The sequence below is a fragment of the Leishmania braziliensis genome, chromosome 36, assembly GCF_000002845.2.
Source record: "Leishmania braziliensis MHOM/BR/75/M2904 complete genome, chromosome 36".
Classification (NCBI taxonomy): Eukaryota; Euglenozoa; class Kinetoplastea; order Trypanosomatida; family Trypanosomatidae; genus Leishmania; species Leishmania braziliensis.
In genome coordinates, this window is record NC_009327.2 from 602,928 (window position 1) to 618,303 (window position 15,376).

At 57.4% G+C, this 15,376-nt stretch overlaps 2 protein-coding genes across 2 annotated transcripts; both read right to left on the reverse strand.

Moving 5' to 3' along the window:
• Positions 1–1,751: 1,751 nt before the first annotated feature.
• Positions 1,752–4,547, reverse strand: LBRM_35_1680 (conserved hypothetical protein; the record flags this gene model as incomplete). The annotated part of the gene is made up of 1 exon (XM_001568739.1): positions 1,752–4,547. One exon carries the CDS (start codon positions 4,545–4,547, stop codon positions 1,752–1,754), a length of 2,796 nt encoding a protein of 931 aa, XP_001568789.1.
• Positions 4,548–10,978: 6,431 nt separating this feature from the next.
• On the reverse strand, positions 10,979–13,528 carry LBRM_35_1690 (conserved hypothetical protein; the record flags this gene model as incomplete). Its single annotated transcript, XM_001568740.1, has 1 exon — positions 10,979–13,528. One exon carries the CDS (start codon positions 13,526–13,528, stop codon positions 10,979–10,981), a length of 2,550 nt encoding a protein of 849 aa, XP_001568790.1.
• Positions 13,529–15,376: the final 1,848 nt, after the last annotated feature.

The window sequence follows — 15,376 nt, forward strand, 5'->3', positions numbered from 1 at the left end:
ACACCTGCCATCTGCGTGCCACGTTCATGAGCACACCCTTTGTGATTCATCCGGCTTGACATCGATCTCCGAAGAAGCTTGCTACCCTCATCTTCTCTAGGTGCGGTTCCCACGCTCGTCGGAAAGCACCGTGTGCCACCCTGCGCAGCGCTGTGCGCCCTTCCATCAATTACCCGTAGCGCTCGTCTCCATTGAATCACCTCCCACGGCAGAGGCCTGAAAGTTCAGGAAGTTCAACTGTTTTTTTTTTCTTTATTCAGCCTCGATGAGCCGCTTGCTCAACTTGTCGTGCTACTGCTCCTTCGCGAGCCACATGTCATCACGCAATGCTGTACGCCTCTCTTCAGGTTCGTCTCGGAGAGTGGTATCGTAGAGATGTTGAAGGCAGTGGAGATCTTGTTAGCCCGAAAGAAAAGTAAAACCCACCAGAGCGAAGTGAGCAGAAGGCTGTGTAGGGCGTTTGATCTGTTGGCAGTGGTGGCGGAGAGGGGGGGGGACAGCCAAATAATGAAGAGAAGTAGTAGAGAGTAACAAGAGAAAGAAAAGGCGGTGACAACATGCTGTGCATTGCCTTCCGATGAAGTGACCTCGCAAACGCGAGATCACAGACTCCAGACAGCCAACAACTCTCACGAGCCACTCCGTACCGAATCCATCTTCCTTACCCGCTCTCCTTGGCCACAATTGGGTGTGCCTTACATTCGTTTTCGTCAACGAACAACACAAGCAAGAAAAAAAATGCAAAGGCACAAACAAAAGGAAGCACTCAGGTAACGCAACGCAAAGCAGCGGAGCTCAACATCAGCACCACAGCCGTCACGTAAAGAGGGAGAGGCGCTTTCGTCTAGAAGTCTCTTCTCGCCTCCTCCTCCAGAAGAACGAGAGGACGAGGAGGAGGGGGGGGTAAAAGAAAGGCCCTAAGCTGCGTATTTGACACCGGCAACTACCAGTCACACACCGTACCGTCCGTTGGCGGAGGAGGTAAAAAACCACACAACTGAGGGAACGCGGGAGGAAGCTGGAAAGAATACACATCGAATGGCAGAGCCAACTCTGCATACACACCTGAGTACGGTGACCTGGTGATGAAACCAAAGCACCTACAAGGTCGATATTGTTTCTTCTCAGAGCCTCCATTCTCTGCCCCCCCCCCCGGCATGGCCTCACCTCCTGCCCACCCGCATCCCCGGAGGCGGCTCAGACGCCCCACACCAGTGGGCGACGAAAGCCGGGTGAGATGCACACGCGCCGACGCCACGCCACGCCACGCCCTGGCCACCAACGACATCAACAGCAAGGCATCGCGCTGAACTCCCCCTGCGTCGACGGCGCTTGACCCTGTCACCGCCAGAAGCGGCCCGGCACGTTGTCAGCACTATGAGAGGGGGAGGGGGGCTGCTGCCCGGCGTCCCCACAGAGAGAGAGTGGTGGTGATCGTGAATCGTGGGGATACCATGCGCTGCGGTGTTCCCCTGGTCAGCAGGGAGCTGACAGTGAGAATCAGAGCGAAAAGAGAACAAAGTGCAGGAATAAACGGCGTGGAGGCACGAAGGTGCTCAACCATTCATGCTCTTGATGAAAGCGGCGAGAGAGGGAGCCACCTGCATAAACGAGCACGCACATGGCATGCCAGAAAGAAGGAAGGGAGAGCGAGAAAACGAAAGCGAGCGAAGGATGCGCTTGTGTTCTTGTTGGTAGTATTCGTGCCTTCCCTAGCTCGACTTTGACTCCTCTCCTTATCCCCTCTCCTACTAGTACCTTCCCTCGGCCCCACGGACATGACGCGCTGCCTCTTGCATGACCTTTACAGCACCCTTCTTCAAAAGCTGTCCCCGCAGTCGCGCCTTAATGTCACCGAAGTCAGCAATACTGGGCCGCTTCAGGGGCACTGTGGACGCCGCGACATCAAAGTTGCCTCTGGCCTCGCCTTGGGGCCGCGCTCTCCAGGCGTCTACGAACAGCGCCAGAGCTCCGACGTAGCACTCACAGCAAACATACATGCCAGGGTAGGAAGAGGGATGTGGCACAGGCCGTGTCGTTTTAGCGAGAGTCGCCTGTAATGTGGAAACGGGGAGTCTAGCGTTCGCCACCTTTTGCACCTCATCGTCAAGAATGTGTTGCCCAGCCGCGTCCAGCACCACCGCCGTGAAGCTGAAGCATACCAGCACAAATGGCAGCTCATCGGAGACTCCACCTCTCTTCGCAGTCGCTGGTGGCGCACTGCCGCAATGGCCATTAGAAAGTGGCGGAGATGCCCTTTCGTTCGCTGGGTCTCGGCAGAGTTGCCACAGTCGCTGCGCGAATGCGGGGTAGTAGTCGATGAGGTACAATAACTGGATCACACCGAGGACACCCGTTGCCCGAACATCGGTGGCAGGATTGGCTCCTTGAAACCCGATTGACTCCCACTTCACTGTCGTAGGCGAAAACAGCGGCAGGGGAGTGTCTGAGGAGGATGGAAGTGGATTCCCATTTGTATTCACCCACGGAATGTTGCCCGTGAGAGTATTGAAGACTGTGAGTAGCATACGGCGATGGGTGGGAAGCTGCAGCAAGAGGGACTGAGACTTCAGAGCGCGTACAATCCGGAGATGCTCTTCGGGTCCCCCAGGGGTGGAGACCGTCGCTTCCGCAGCCGCCACACCGTTGCGCTCTTCACGAGTCAACCCTCTAGGAGACGGTGGGCTGAACTGCGGTTGCTTCCCGACTGTTGCCGCAGCACGACCTTGGTCACCGCAGCACCAGAAGATGGAGATAAGGCTTCTTTTCTTCAGCTTCGGTACTTCTATGGCCTGCGGCGACAGCTTTGAAGAAGATTCAGCTCTCTTTACTGTCTCCCCCTCGGCTATGAAGGCCGCACTCGCGTCGGCAGGTTGCAGCTTCTTCGTCAGGCTCAGATAAGCTTCGTAGAAGGTGATGGGCGGCAGCGCTAACGAAAGGCGCAGCGACGGGTCGCTAAACGCTGTCGTCGGATCCACATCGACGTCCTCGTCGTCCCAGATTCGTGGCGAGGAGCGAGCAGTTCCGGAGAAGGAGAGTAGCTGCGGCATAGGAACGGCTGCTCGATTATCCTCAAGAGGTCCGTTTCTGTAGCCAACCGCGCGAGCGTAGAATCCTCGCTCGGTATCGTCCATCAGGCTGATTGGGGAGAAGACACCTTCATCGGTGGCGTCACCACCGTCGGTGGTGTAGGCGAGGCGTCGGCTTGCCAAGGATCCGTATGCAACGGGGCGCCCGAAACTACCAAAGGACATGGCAGACTTGTCTCTCGTTCGAGCGGTAGCCGTTGAAGGCTCTGACAAGATGCTCGTCGGAGGCTGCAGCAGCGTGTCGGACATGTCAAACCGCAGCGCGGCGGATGTAGAGCTGTCCTTATGTACACTCGCAGTAGGTAACTCGACGGTCATTCTCGCATATACGAGATCGAGTTGTCTCACAGCCTCTTCGCGTAGCACCGGGGGCTCGCCCTCGACTTCGCCGCGATTGCTCTGTTGCTCTGCTGCAGTGGAAGGAGACGAAGGGGATGAGAGGGTCGAGCTACCCTTTTCCACTGAAGGGCTTTGGTACGCTCGAGTGAGCCCCTCAATCGATCGCGGCAGCTCCGTCGATACTGGAGCTGAGATGTGGGCACGTCCACCGCCTCCCGTGAGTCGCCTCAGCGTACGCGCCGCCAACAAAGACGATGATAGGCCACTGGCACTGCAGACCGGCTCACAGGACTCACCGGCTAAAGGAGCAGGAGCACTTGCCGCAGTCTCGCGTGCGTCATGATTTGGTTGAGCTGCCACGGGCATATCTGCGACGCTTGTCACCGCTTCCCACCCGGTCGTCCCTATTGTCGATAAGGCGGTTGGGTCAGTGAAAATCAAGTGGGAGTGGGCTCCAGCAAGGCCGCGATCTTCCTCACCGGACAGGTCGCTCGGACTACGCCAACTGAGGGGGGCGGTGCTGTCGGCGTCTCGCCTGCCTGTTGTCGCAAGTGCTGGTGATGCGCCACTTGTGGGCGGAGACAGCAATAAAAGAGGGCAACGAGGTGCCGCAAAATGATCCACGCCAGGAAACGTCTCCTCCTCGGCTCCTGCGCGCACCATAGGATCCCGTGACCGTGAGGACCTACCCGGCGTAGTGTGATTCCCCTCGTCGCCGCCTTCACGGAGGAACGAAGTCTGAATGGTAAAAGTGGTCGACGGGGCCGCGGTCATCGTCGCTACGGGGGTGTTCTGTACACTTTCAAGGGAAGTCACCGTACCGTGGAATCCAGATGGTTCACCAGCGCTCAAGCTTCTTCTGCTCTGCGCCGCCATCCTTGTCATCTGTGTGGTCTGTTCGTTGTGCATGAAGCTTGGTGGAGACAGCAGCGGTGCTAGCATTTCTCCGGGAGCCAAACCGATAGCTTGAAAGGCGTCCACATTCGGATACGCAGCAGTGTGGTCGTCACAGCCTTCCTCGAACTGCCCTTCCGCCTTGGCGGATGACTCCGCAGCATCCTGCTCGAGGTGTTCGCGGCGATACCTTTTCAGAATGGCATTCGTGCGCAAGAGTGACATCACCACAGACGCATCAGTAACAATAGAACAAAGCACCAGAATTGACCAATCCGCAGCAACCATAACAGGGAAGCCGCCAGCTCCACAGCAAGCCCGTTGCAGAAGAGAATCAGTCGAAGCAGTGAAGAAATGAAGGCGAAAGGACAAGAGAGAAAAAAAGGCCTGAAAAAAAAAAAAACACTCAAAAGGGCACAAAAAACGTCGAAGAAGATGTCATAAAGTTCAGCTAAAGATAGGAATGATTCACTCTGAGAGCTGCACTCGCAGAAGTCGAGTGGCGGCTGGATGAGTGTCTGTGGATGGGTGTGTGGGTGTATGTGCGTGTGTGTGTGGACCGTTGGTTGAGTTTCCGCCTGCACATGCGTCCTCTGTCTGCCAAACGCTCGCACGCCACCGACAGGCACCTCGACGATGATTCTGTCGCAGAGAGATGGACCTGCACAGGCTCAGGGGTAGAAAGCAAAGCCAGCAATACCGCGCTGAAAAGACGCCTGAGGGTAGAATACCCAAAGCACGATGAAAGCCTTTGCGGAAGCCCTCCAAACAAAAAAAGAAACAAGCGAAATCCTCACTAACGTACGCACGCACAGGTTGTAGTACTAACGCTTCAGGGATGCTCAAACTCGTGCAGAACGAAACTCTGTGAAGCAACAGCCAAGTTGGGGGCACATACCAACGTCAAACCCCGCTCGCGTCACGAAGCGTGATAAGGAGAAAACAAGAGGAGGGAAAGACTCCGCGGTAAGGAGAAAGAAAGAGAAGAGAGAGTAGATGATGGAAAGCGATGTGAAGAGAGCCACAGTTGATGCTTTTTTTGCGGCGAAAACCAACGTCGCCTCGAAGAAGCACTCATTATCGGTAGGTCACATTGAGCTGATACACACGACCGTGATCCTCAGCCACGCTTGGGCTACACACTATGGATGCACCCACGAGCACACCAGTAGGAATTTTTCAAAGAAGTCACCGGCGGTGCACACTACTTTCAGGGCACTCGCTCTGCTTCGAGTACCCTGAGCATGTGCTCTACCACTAGCTAAACTGCTTGGAGTCTTTAAAATCCGTCGTGTAATACCCGCTATTGCAAGATACATCACTGCAAGTGTGCTCTCACCACCCCCGCACACGCCAAACACAAAGCATATCGACAGCCCCTTTCTTTATTCGATGAGAAAATCGAATCACTGACCCTGCTGAGCAGGGGAACACCCCAGCGCATGGTATCCCCACGATTCACGATCCCCACCACTCTCTCTCTGTGGGGACGCCGGGCAGCAGCCCCCCTCCCCCTCTCATAGTGCTGACAACGTGCCGGGCCGCTTCTGGCGGTGACAGGGTCAAGCGCCGTCGACGCAGGGGGAGTTCAGCGCGATGCCTTGCTGTTGATGTCGTTGGTGGCCAGGGCGTGGCGTGGCGTGGCGTCGGCGCGTGTGCATCTCACCCGGCTTTCGTCGCCCACTGGTGTGGGGCGTCTGAGCCGCCTCCGAGAGGGATGCACCGCGTGGCGGCCTGCGGGGCTGCGGGTGGGCAGGAGGTGAGGCCATGCCGGGGGGGGGCAGAGAATGGAGGCTCTGAGAAGAAACACCTCGCATGTTATGTCGATTATTGTTGACCAGTGAAATGGCCCTTTTCCAATAAGAATAAAAAAAAAAAGAAATTAGTAATAAAAAAGAGTAGCAAGCAGAGCAGCATTCAGGAGAGCGAACGAGACGGGAATAGGGCCCACCCGCCAACGCCACATAACGACAAGAGAAAGGCAAATCCGCATGCATGGCGAAGGGACCTGAGCACCACACGAATAAGAAAAAAAAGGGTGACTACACCAACAAGGCGCACATTTAGGGTCAGCACAGCAGAAGAAACGCAAAAGGAACGGCCATACAAAATAAGAGTAACGAAGAAGAAGCGACGTGTTGTCAGGTAAACACGAGCAGCAGCTGTGACAGGGCCAGGCCTCCTTGACTACTACCAGACTCCTCCCCACTCCTCCTGAGTCCTTCATTTTGGCCTTCCATGCACGCCCGTACTCCACCGCGGAGCATCTGTGAGTCTACTGTTACTCCTTCAGTAAACAGATGACTTACACTCACAGCCTCTTTTTTTCTTTCAAGAGAGAGGGGGGGGGGGGGGTGGAGCTGGCGCGCAGAGAAGACACTGGTGCTGCGTAAAAGCGAAACGCCTGACTGACCAGAAGACTCACAAGGTACTTATTAGTTGCGAAATCACGGAAGAGGGGTGAGAAGAAGGAAAGTGACAAGTACGGAGGGAGGCCTCAGGTTCTGTCGCTGATCGCGTCTGAGTGCAACAGCAACGCAACGAAGGGAAAGAAGAAGGGGGAAAAAAAGCGGTATCGGGGAGAAACGAGGGAAGGGGGGGAGGAGGAGGAGGAGGAGGATAGAATAGCACCACAATCGATGATGAGAACACATCGACGAAACGTCAGCAGGAAAATAAAAAAAAAAATAACAAGACGAATCAGCACGCCCACACATCAGCCGGCACGTTGCCATTACGGCGAGAGTCACAGCGACGCAACTCCTCGGCGTTAGCACAACCATCAACGTTGTCGCTCCCCCTCTCCGAAGCCACTGCTATGTAGTGGAAGGCCAACCTTTCCAATGCTCGTCCCCCTGATGTCAACGTGGGCGAGGAAGTTTGACAGTACGCTGTACTGCTGCCTAGGGTAGCGCAGCCGTCACTGCGGACACACTGGGGGAAGGGGTGGCAGTACGTTAGCGCGAAAAAGCACGCAACACCGCCCAGCGATGCAGCCACCACGGGATCCTCTACCGAAGTGAAATCAAACATCGTATCCACTGGGACATGAACAAGAGAGAACAGGCTGAGGCGAACCAATCCGTTTCTCTGCTGCGCAGGGAGGCGGGGGGCGATCTCAAAAGGGGGGAAGAGGTGGGGAAGTATATTGCCCCATAGAACAGCCTCGTACACGCCACTCTCCACTGCCTAGAGTAACGGAAAAGAACGAGGGGTATGGGTGCACGCACCAGGCATCGTCAGAGGATCTACTGTGAGGCGCGCGCAAAGCTGGGAGAGTAGTACTGAAGAGAGGGTGCGGAAGAGGCGACCGCGTAGTTGCACGAACACCGCCAACCTACTCACGCAACGGCTAAAGAGTGAGGTCCATGTAGCCCTTCAGAGACCTCACTGCCAGCGAGGGCGAGAGAGAGCTGCCATTGGTTCTGCAGGTCCATCAGCGCCACGACCAGTGAGTTGTGTTGCGCCTTACTTCACTTCTACTGCACCACGACAATGCGCATGTAGTAGTAAATGTCGTTCCCACGGCAGCGCTGCATCTGCCGCCACAGCATATCGCGCATGTTTACGAAGTGGACACAACGGAGTCCCATCTCGTCAACGCCGCTGCTCTGAGGCCGCTCGTACACCAGCGCTGACATTGCCCAGCGCTCAAATGTTCTCGTACATCTCAGGCAGTTGCCAAGCCCCGAGGCCCAGCCTCTCTGCCAGTGCGCCGTTATGACGAGCGTCTACACTGATCCACTTACGCATCGAATCGCACCTTTGTACATCTACACACTACTCCTAGTCGCAAGTAGTGCGCCAGTCGCCGCAGTCCAGAATCTCGCGTTGCACAGCGCGGTACAAGGCACTGATACTGGCGGCGCCCCTACGCCTCACATCACCGAGCGGTTTGAGGGCTCCCATGGCCTCCGCAATTGCATCCAACATCGCCACAGTCCATGCCAGGCTTGCACTGCGGTGACTGCATGCCATCCACGAGACCCCGGTGTCCAGCATCGTGTACTACTTCTCCAGTCCAGCATGGTGGAACTGGCTTCGAGTCATTTCCTATTTCTTCACGTTCGGCAAAGCAGGCAGTCTCTCCACTGCCTCTTGGGAAAACCGCAGGATGAAGTAGGCCTCCGCACAGTCCCTATCCTCCACAACCAGCGCGCTCATCGACTGTGGCAGAAGGCTGCACAGTGTTGTGCACACCAACAACCTCATTCTCCATCGTAAAAACATCCACAGCTGTCTCGGGGTCCGCCACAGAGGCTACACATGTGCCGGCCAGCATGCCAGCTGCGCTGTCCACATCCCCGCCTGTGAACATCAGTGCCTGCAGCACCAACACACACACACACACACCCGCCATCGCGCCAAATGCGCCCTAGGGAAACGTAAATGTTAGTATTTCGCCTTCGCTCACCGACATCGCTGCACCCTCTCTCCTCATCAACAGCACCCGCAGCAGCAGGCTCGCTGTTCAAGTTCGCAGAGTCCGGTGGACGGAGCGTGCGCTGACACAGCCGGCACACCGCAGCACGCTCGCCCAGCCGCTCGCCAGTACCTCTGCTGCGTGCAGACACAGCCAACTCTTCTGGCCATCGCACGCGCGATCCCCCACAGCAAGTGTCGTACAGGGTGCCAGTAAAATCAATAAACGAAGGCAGAACATCGCGGCACTCTTCCGAAGCAGGAGCGTCCTTGTGGCTCGCATAGGCAGCGGACTCTCCCAAAGCGAGCTGCTCCATTACGCAGTAACCCCGCCTTCTATGGAGATACAGTTCTTTGTACTGAGAATACTTGCGGATGCTCACTTGGCTGACTTTTATAATCGTGATAGCCTGCATTCCTGTACACATAACAGCCAAAGAAATGGCCTGCACACGCCCCCTCGGCAGCTCCGTCAATAACCGCACATCGCCCAACTCACAGTATTTCCTCGCTATCTCACGCGAGTGCTTCACTTGTCTGAGCTTACGCATTTCAACCATGCTTTCACTCGAATCCGGCGTGGGGAGAAAATTTCTCTCGGGTGACGGAACAGCCGAAAGCTCCGCCTCCTTCTGCCACCTCTTCACCAGTAGCGAGTTCGATAACGAGCGCCTCATCGCCTGCACATCGGTAGCAAAAGTATTCATCAGCTCCTGCGCCGCGACGGTCGCCCACTGTTTCAGTCACTGAAAGGCGCGAGCGACGCTGTGTGTGTTTCGCACTTTAGAGCTCTCGAGTGCTGTGCATTGCTGGAACTCCGCGCGGTTCATCAATTCCTTCACCAATCGCTCCTGGTTCCTAGGTGGTGACGAGATAGCGGTGTATCTCTGTACGCGTGGTGAATATGGAAAAGCACGAGAGAAAGAGAGGGGAGTGTTTTGTATCGGCACTAGTGAGTCTATCTGTGTGTGGAAGGTGGGGGGGGGGGGGGGGGGTGTTGTTGCGTGGCCTCTTTTACCCATGGCCGTGCGACAGTTGAAGATTATGCTGGCTTCCTGTGTGTGTGTGCAAAGAAAGGAAAAGGGAATCAAGGATGCCACAAGGGGGCAAAATCCAAAAGTAGTGATCCCCGTGTGAGCAGGGCGACCGTGGTAGAGACAAAGAGGCATTCGATGCCGTGTAAAAGAAAAGATGGCCTGCGACCGTGAGTGACTGACGTTTCCGCTCACAGTGCAAACTGTATACAGACAGCGCCTTCGCATTCGGTAGCGTGCTGCCAGCACATCCGCAGCCAGCACCCCCAAGACAAGAGTCGGCAGAAGCGGGGTGACACACGACCTGCTGACAATGGTATGGCGTCGTACAGAACAGTAACAAGGCGCCAGCGCTTTTGTGGGTGAAGCATGCGAGCGACCCCAGTATGGGGAGAAGGGGGAATAGGTCAGAGAGCAACTCCACAGTCTCTGCTAAGCACACCCTTCTTCAGCTGATGGTTGGCCTCTTTAATGGATAGGTTGAAAGAGAAGACGGTGGGGGCGGCGTCCCTTCTGATGTCCCCACTACACGCAGCCACGCACAACCACCCTCTCAGCATTTCTTTACCGCGCCACTTACGCTTCACTCTCGCCCTCCCCCCCCCCCTCTGCCACACACATAACACACAGAGAGAGAAGAAAACACTGAAAGCGGCGGAGGGACCAGTTACTGGAGAAGAGAGGATGGGAGGACATAAATCTAAGCGGGGATAGTCAAGTGAGAGCCAAAAAAAAGAGCAAAACAGCGATGGCAAGAAACAACCCGTACACATCACCCCGCGACAACAGCAGAGAAGAACGCACAGCACAGTGCACCAGACAGGCCATCGGGAAAGGTCCAGTAGCAAAGGGGCGGGAGAATGAGGGGCGATCTAGACGGGCCTTCGCCTCTGTTTGCGCGGCCGGAAGAAAAGGCCAAGGAGAGAAGGGGGAGAAAACTGGTACGGTGGTGGACATACACAAAGAAATCCTTAGACGGTGGTGCTGCACAGAAGGAGTGAGGGAGGGAGCACAAGGACGCATCACACCCGTAGCCCTTCCACCCCAAGGCAGAGGAAGAGTAGGAAGAAAGGAGGGGAAAGAAATATGGGGAAGCAACTCTAAAAGTCTAACTGTCGCGCCGAACTCAAAAAAAAAAAAAAAAACACAAAAAAAAATTGAATGACAACGCTTTTGTCGGCCAAACGCGCTGGTGCTCCTCTACAGCTCGAGCTGCAGCCCAGTGGTCCGCCGCTGGGACTCGGCTCGGTCTCGCTTTGGAGTAGATGAGCCCGACTCTGGCGGCGCCTGCGCGAGCTCGCTTGGTTTTCGTAGATCCAACTCGGTGAAGTATTGAAGTCGCGTCGTGGACTTATGGAGAGGCAAGGACGTCGCAGCGGACCTGACATCATCATGGACACTGCTGTTGCGGTGCAGCTTAAGGGCACGCCACGGCATCTGATCACCATCCTTTCCCAGAGTACGCCCATCTTCGTCCGTGAGATCACAGCTTCCCATACGCCGCGGCGGAAGAGAAACACGAAACGGTATTGTATCGCGCACACTTCGTGCTGCTGCTGCCGCTGTACACCCCGGCTGGTGGCGCCCCAGCGTACCAAGCTCTACTGCAAAGCTGCCACGGGCGTTCGCCTCCTGCAGGTTCTGCTTCACACCACTCCACTTTGAGGGGACGCCATTCAGCCTTAGCGTTCCAGCAGCAGCAGAGGACGACGCCGCGACACCTGGGCCCTTCAAGGGGGATTCCACATTCAGCTCGTACGTGCACAATGGTCCGTAGGTGGATTGACTGGGTGCGTTGATTGGGGAAAGATGCAGTGGTTTGGGCTGCGACTGCACAGTCGAGGCGCTCATGCTGCGCTGCCGCGACGCGCAAAGTTCTGTGTTGCGAGTTGCCACGAAAGCGTCTGCTGACCTTGAAGATGCGGTTTGAAGCAGGACGGGAGGAATAACAGTCGTCAAGTGAGATGAACGAGCGACCAGCGCCTCTTCATCTTCCTCGGTAATGGCCACTGCGCCAGAGCCGGCGTAGCTGGCACCACAAAAGTGAGCGGGTGCGCCTGGAATGAGGCTGTCGCTGGGTACTGTGTAGTCCCCCGTGATGCCCCCCCGACGGGGAGGCACCTCTTGCCCCTCCTCCCTTTCGTTGTGCCCTTTTGACGCCGCCAGAGAGGTCGTGCTATGTCGCTTGGCCAGTGGCAGGTGCACATCAGCCGATGCGTGAAGGCGGCCAAGGTCGGAGAGCACACGCCTGTATTGCCTGAAATCATCCTCATTCGGGGTGTCGGTGTTGAGCAACACAAAAGACACCATACGGCACCCGTTTGCGCTGTCGCTGCCCATGTGATAGTCCCAGCCCTCGGCGACTGTTGTGGCCTCCTCGATCACCCGCGTAGACATGTGGGACACCCACTCCTCATGCTGCTGAACCGCGTCAAAAATCCGCATCAGCGTGACCGCGCTCACCGACCCCGGCAGACTTCGGAGGCACGTGCCAGTGGCGCAAAGAAGGCTGCTGATGGCGTGCATGGCATTCCTGAGCCCCGACGAGCGACGACCAACCTCCGCCGACACCTCGCCAAGTCGAGCCAGTAACGCGTCCTCTCGTTCCTGCAAAGCCTGGCGCAGGCTGGTGAAGCACTGCTGGATTTCCGTGCGGACAGCGTCCACCTTGGTCTCGTACGCAGGCCACAGAGCTGCTAATTGCGTGCCAATCGCGTCGGCGTCGCGTTGCAATGCGGCGAGCTCTGTGGAGTGTTGAGTCAATGCAGCAGCGGTGCGTGCCGCGACGTCGGCCAGCGGAAATACTTCATGCCCGCGATGGGCACCACCAAAGCAGCACGTCACGCACACACATGTCGAACACGTGTCACAGAAAAGGTCCAGCACCATGCCAGCGTGCTGCGTACACCTCAGGTGCCCACGCCGACGTGCCTGCTCAACGCCCAGCACTTCGTGCTGCCTAAAGCCACCCTTGCTATGCGTGGCTCTGTGGCAGGCATCACACATACCGAAGTCGCACTGCATGCAGACGCACGTCGCCCTAGCCTCTTCACAGATGGAGCAACAAGGTGACGCGGATCCGGCGGGTGCGCTGGGTGGCCGGACAGTGCCACCGGCCTGCGTGGTGCACGGAGAGGGTTGAGAGTCCGTGCAGCTGTTGCGCACGACACTCGCATCCCAGAAACCCGCCACATCGCCGGCTAGGCAGGCGGATGATAACACTGCTGCGTCGCACATAGCATTGCACAGTGGGCACGCAAGGAGACTTGCACAGCAAGACGCTGAGGTCGACAGAGGTGAAAGCGTGGACGAGGCGGCAGAGCCACTGGTGCTACTGCTGTGGTCCATCGTTGCGCCCTTGCTCTCACTGACAGCGCGCACCGCCAAGAGCCATCGCTCCACACACGCCCGACAGGCAAGACAGTGCAATGCCTCCTCGACAGCTCGGGAATGACATGAGGAAAGCGACGAAGTGTTACTGACTGGCTCATGCAGGTCTACCGGATCGACAAGCTCCACCGCACTACAGAGCGGGCACAGAAACGGCCACGATATCGGTGCCCCTAACACTTCCTTCGGCGCTGCCTCCGCCGCGATTGTCTCCTCACTAAGAGGCGCCACAGGGGCGGGGCAAGTTTGGAAAGTCTCTTCCTCGTCTTGGGAGGAACTACAAATACATTCATCGGGGGCACCAGTCTTCCCGCTGTGATCTCCCTCCACCGCAGACCTTCCCAGAGTGCGCTTTGCCATTTTGAAGATGGGAATGAGAGACGACACTAACCTCTTGGACAAAGCAGAAGAAAGGGGGCCTCACCTCTATGGAGTTCAGCTCCCAGGCGGCCTAGCAAGCGATATAGGCGCGTGTCAAGACGGTCAAACAAGCAGGGTCCTTTTCGTCTCTGTACTTTCTTAAGCGACGAGAGTACCGTACGTTCACCGGAAAGAAGAAGGGCGATGCATGGGGAGGGAGGCTACAAAATGGAGTACTGCGCAGCAGAGGGACAAAGACAGAGAACGTGTGACAGGCAGCACGCATGGGCCACAGCGCGGTATTCCTCCGTGTGTATTTAAGAAGAGGGGGGGCATATGAAGGACAAGGGAGGCACAATGCGCACCCTGCAGTTTCAAACCCCGTACGTACGTCACAGCAACAACAATTTTCCTTTTCTTGCTTATTTGTTTCAGCGTGTACACTGCACCACGAACAAATCCACAACTGCACACCCCTACAGCCACCGCCCAGCTATACCGCTGTGGTATCACAGCCGACCCCGCGTCGTCTGCGACGAGCCGCCCCCTGCCGCCGAAGCGGGCCCTGCGTCGCACGGGCTCTTCCCGCCCAATCCCCGCCCCTCCTTCGCGCACAGGCTGCGCGATCAGCGCTGCACGGACCCGCGTGCGCCGCACGACCTGACCCCAGCGGGCCGCGCACAGGGTCCTGCTCTCGTGAGTCGAGGCGCTGGCGTCTGCCGTGCGGGCAGCAGGGGGCTGATCCACGCGCAGCTCGGAGGAGGTCGAGGAGGGGGATCGGCTCGCCCCAGGCTAGGGGGCCCTGTGAGACCCCGCACTCTGCCTGCAGGCCACGCTCTCCCCCCCCACCATCGCTTCAAGCCGCGGCACGCCACAGCCTGGTGTGGCGACCCACCACGGGGGGGAGGGGTGGGCGCTCGCTGTGCCTTCGCACTCTTCCACTTCTGCCGAGGCCACGTGTCGAGGATGTCCTGGACGGCCTGCCCGCATGGGCCGCACCCGGCGGGACGCTGCTGGGAGTCGGTGACAGCGCGCGCCTTCTACCCGTCTCCCCCCCCCCCCGAGCCCGCACACCTTTTGGCAGCAGTGAATGGGCCAGGCGGAGGAGGGGCCCTGCATAGGCGTGTGTCTGCGCATACAGAGCTCCCAGCATGTCCTTCAGAGGGGGCACAAGGGGGGAGGGGGCAGCGGTAGACACCCGACGGGGGAAGCCCACGCACAGCGCGAGGGAGATGCGCACATTCACCGCGTGGGCGATCGTGGCGTCCTATGGGGTGTGCTTCGGGGCCTCGAGCGGGCCGAGAGGTCTCCGTATCGAACGCCGGGCACAGCGCCAGTTCGCCGGCTCGCATAGGAGAAACGCGCGGTGGTGGAGGTTCTGGCGGCAGCAGGCATACCCACAATGAGTGGGCGCCAGATCCTGACACCACGGGGAGGTAGCTGGCATTATTATGAACGGTGGAAGGGAAAGGACGGGTAGAAAAAACAGAATGGAGTAAAGAGGGGAAGAAGAGCATAGCCAACGCCGTGCAGTTCGTCAGGGAAAACGTCATGAAGAACGTCGGCCGTCCTATTGGCACAAGATAGGTGCTCCGGATTCCCCCAGCGCAGAAAATACGCAAACACTGTCAAAGCACAAAGGTGTGTGTGGGTGTGGGTGGGTGGGTTGTGCAGGACAGGAGAGGGCGGGGCAGTGAGAAACATTCGAGAGTTCGAGTTGTTGGTGCTTTTCATCTGCTTGCTGCATGAGCACAAGGACTACGAAGACAGGAAGGTCGTTTACTATACATGCGTATTCGTATGAAGGTGTGGGAGGTGCGGTGGTTTGCAGCTGGGGCGATGTAAAGG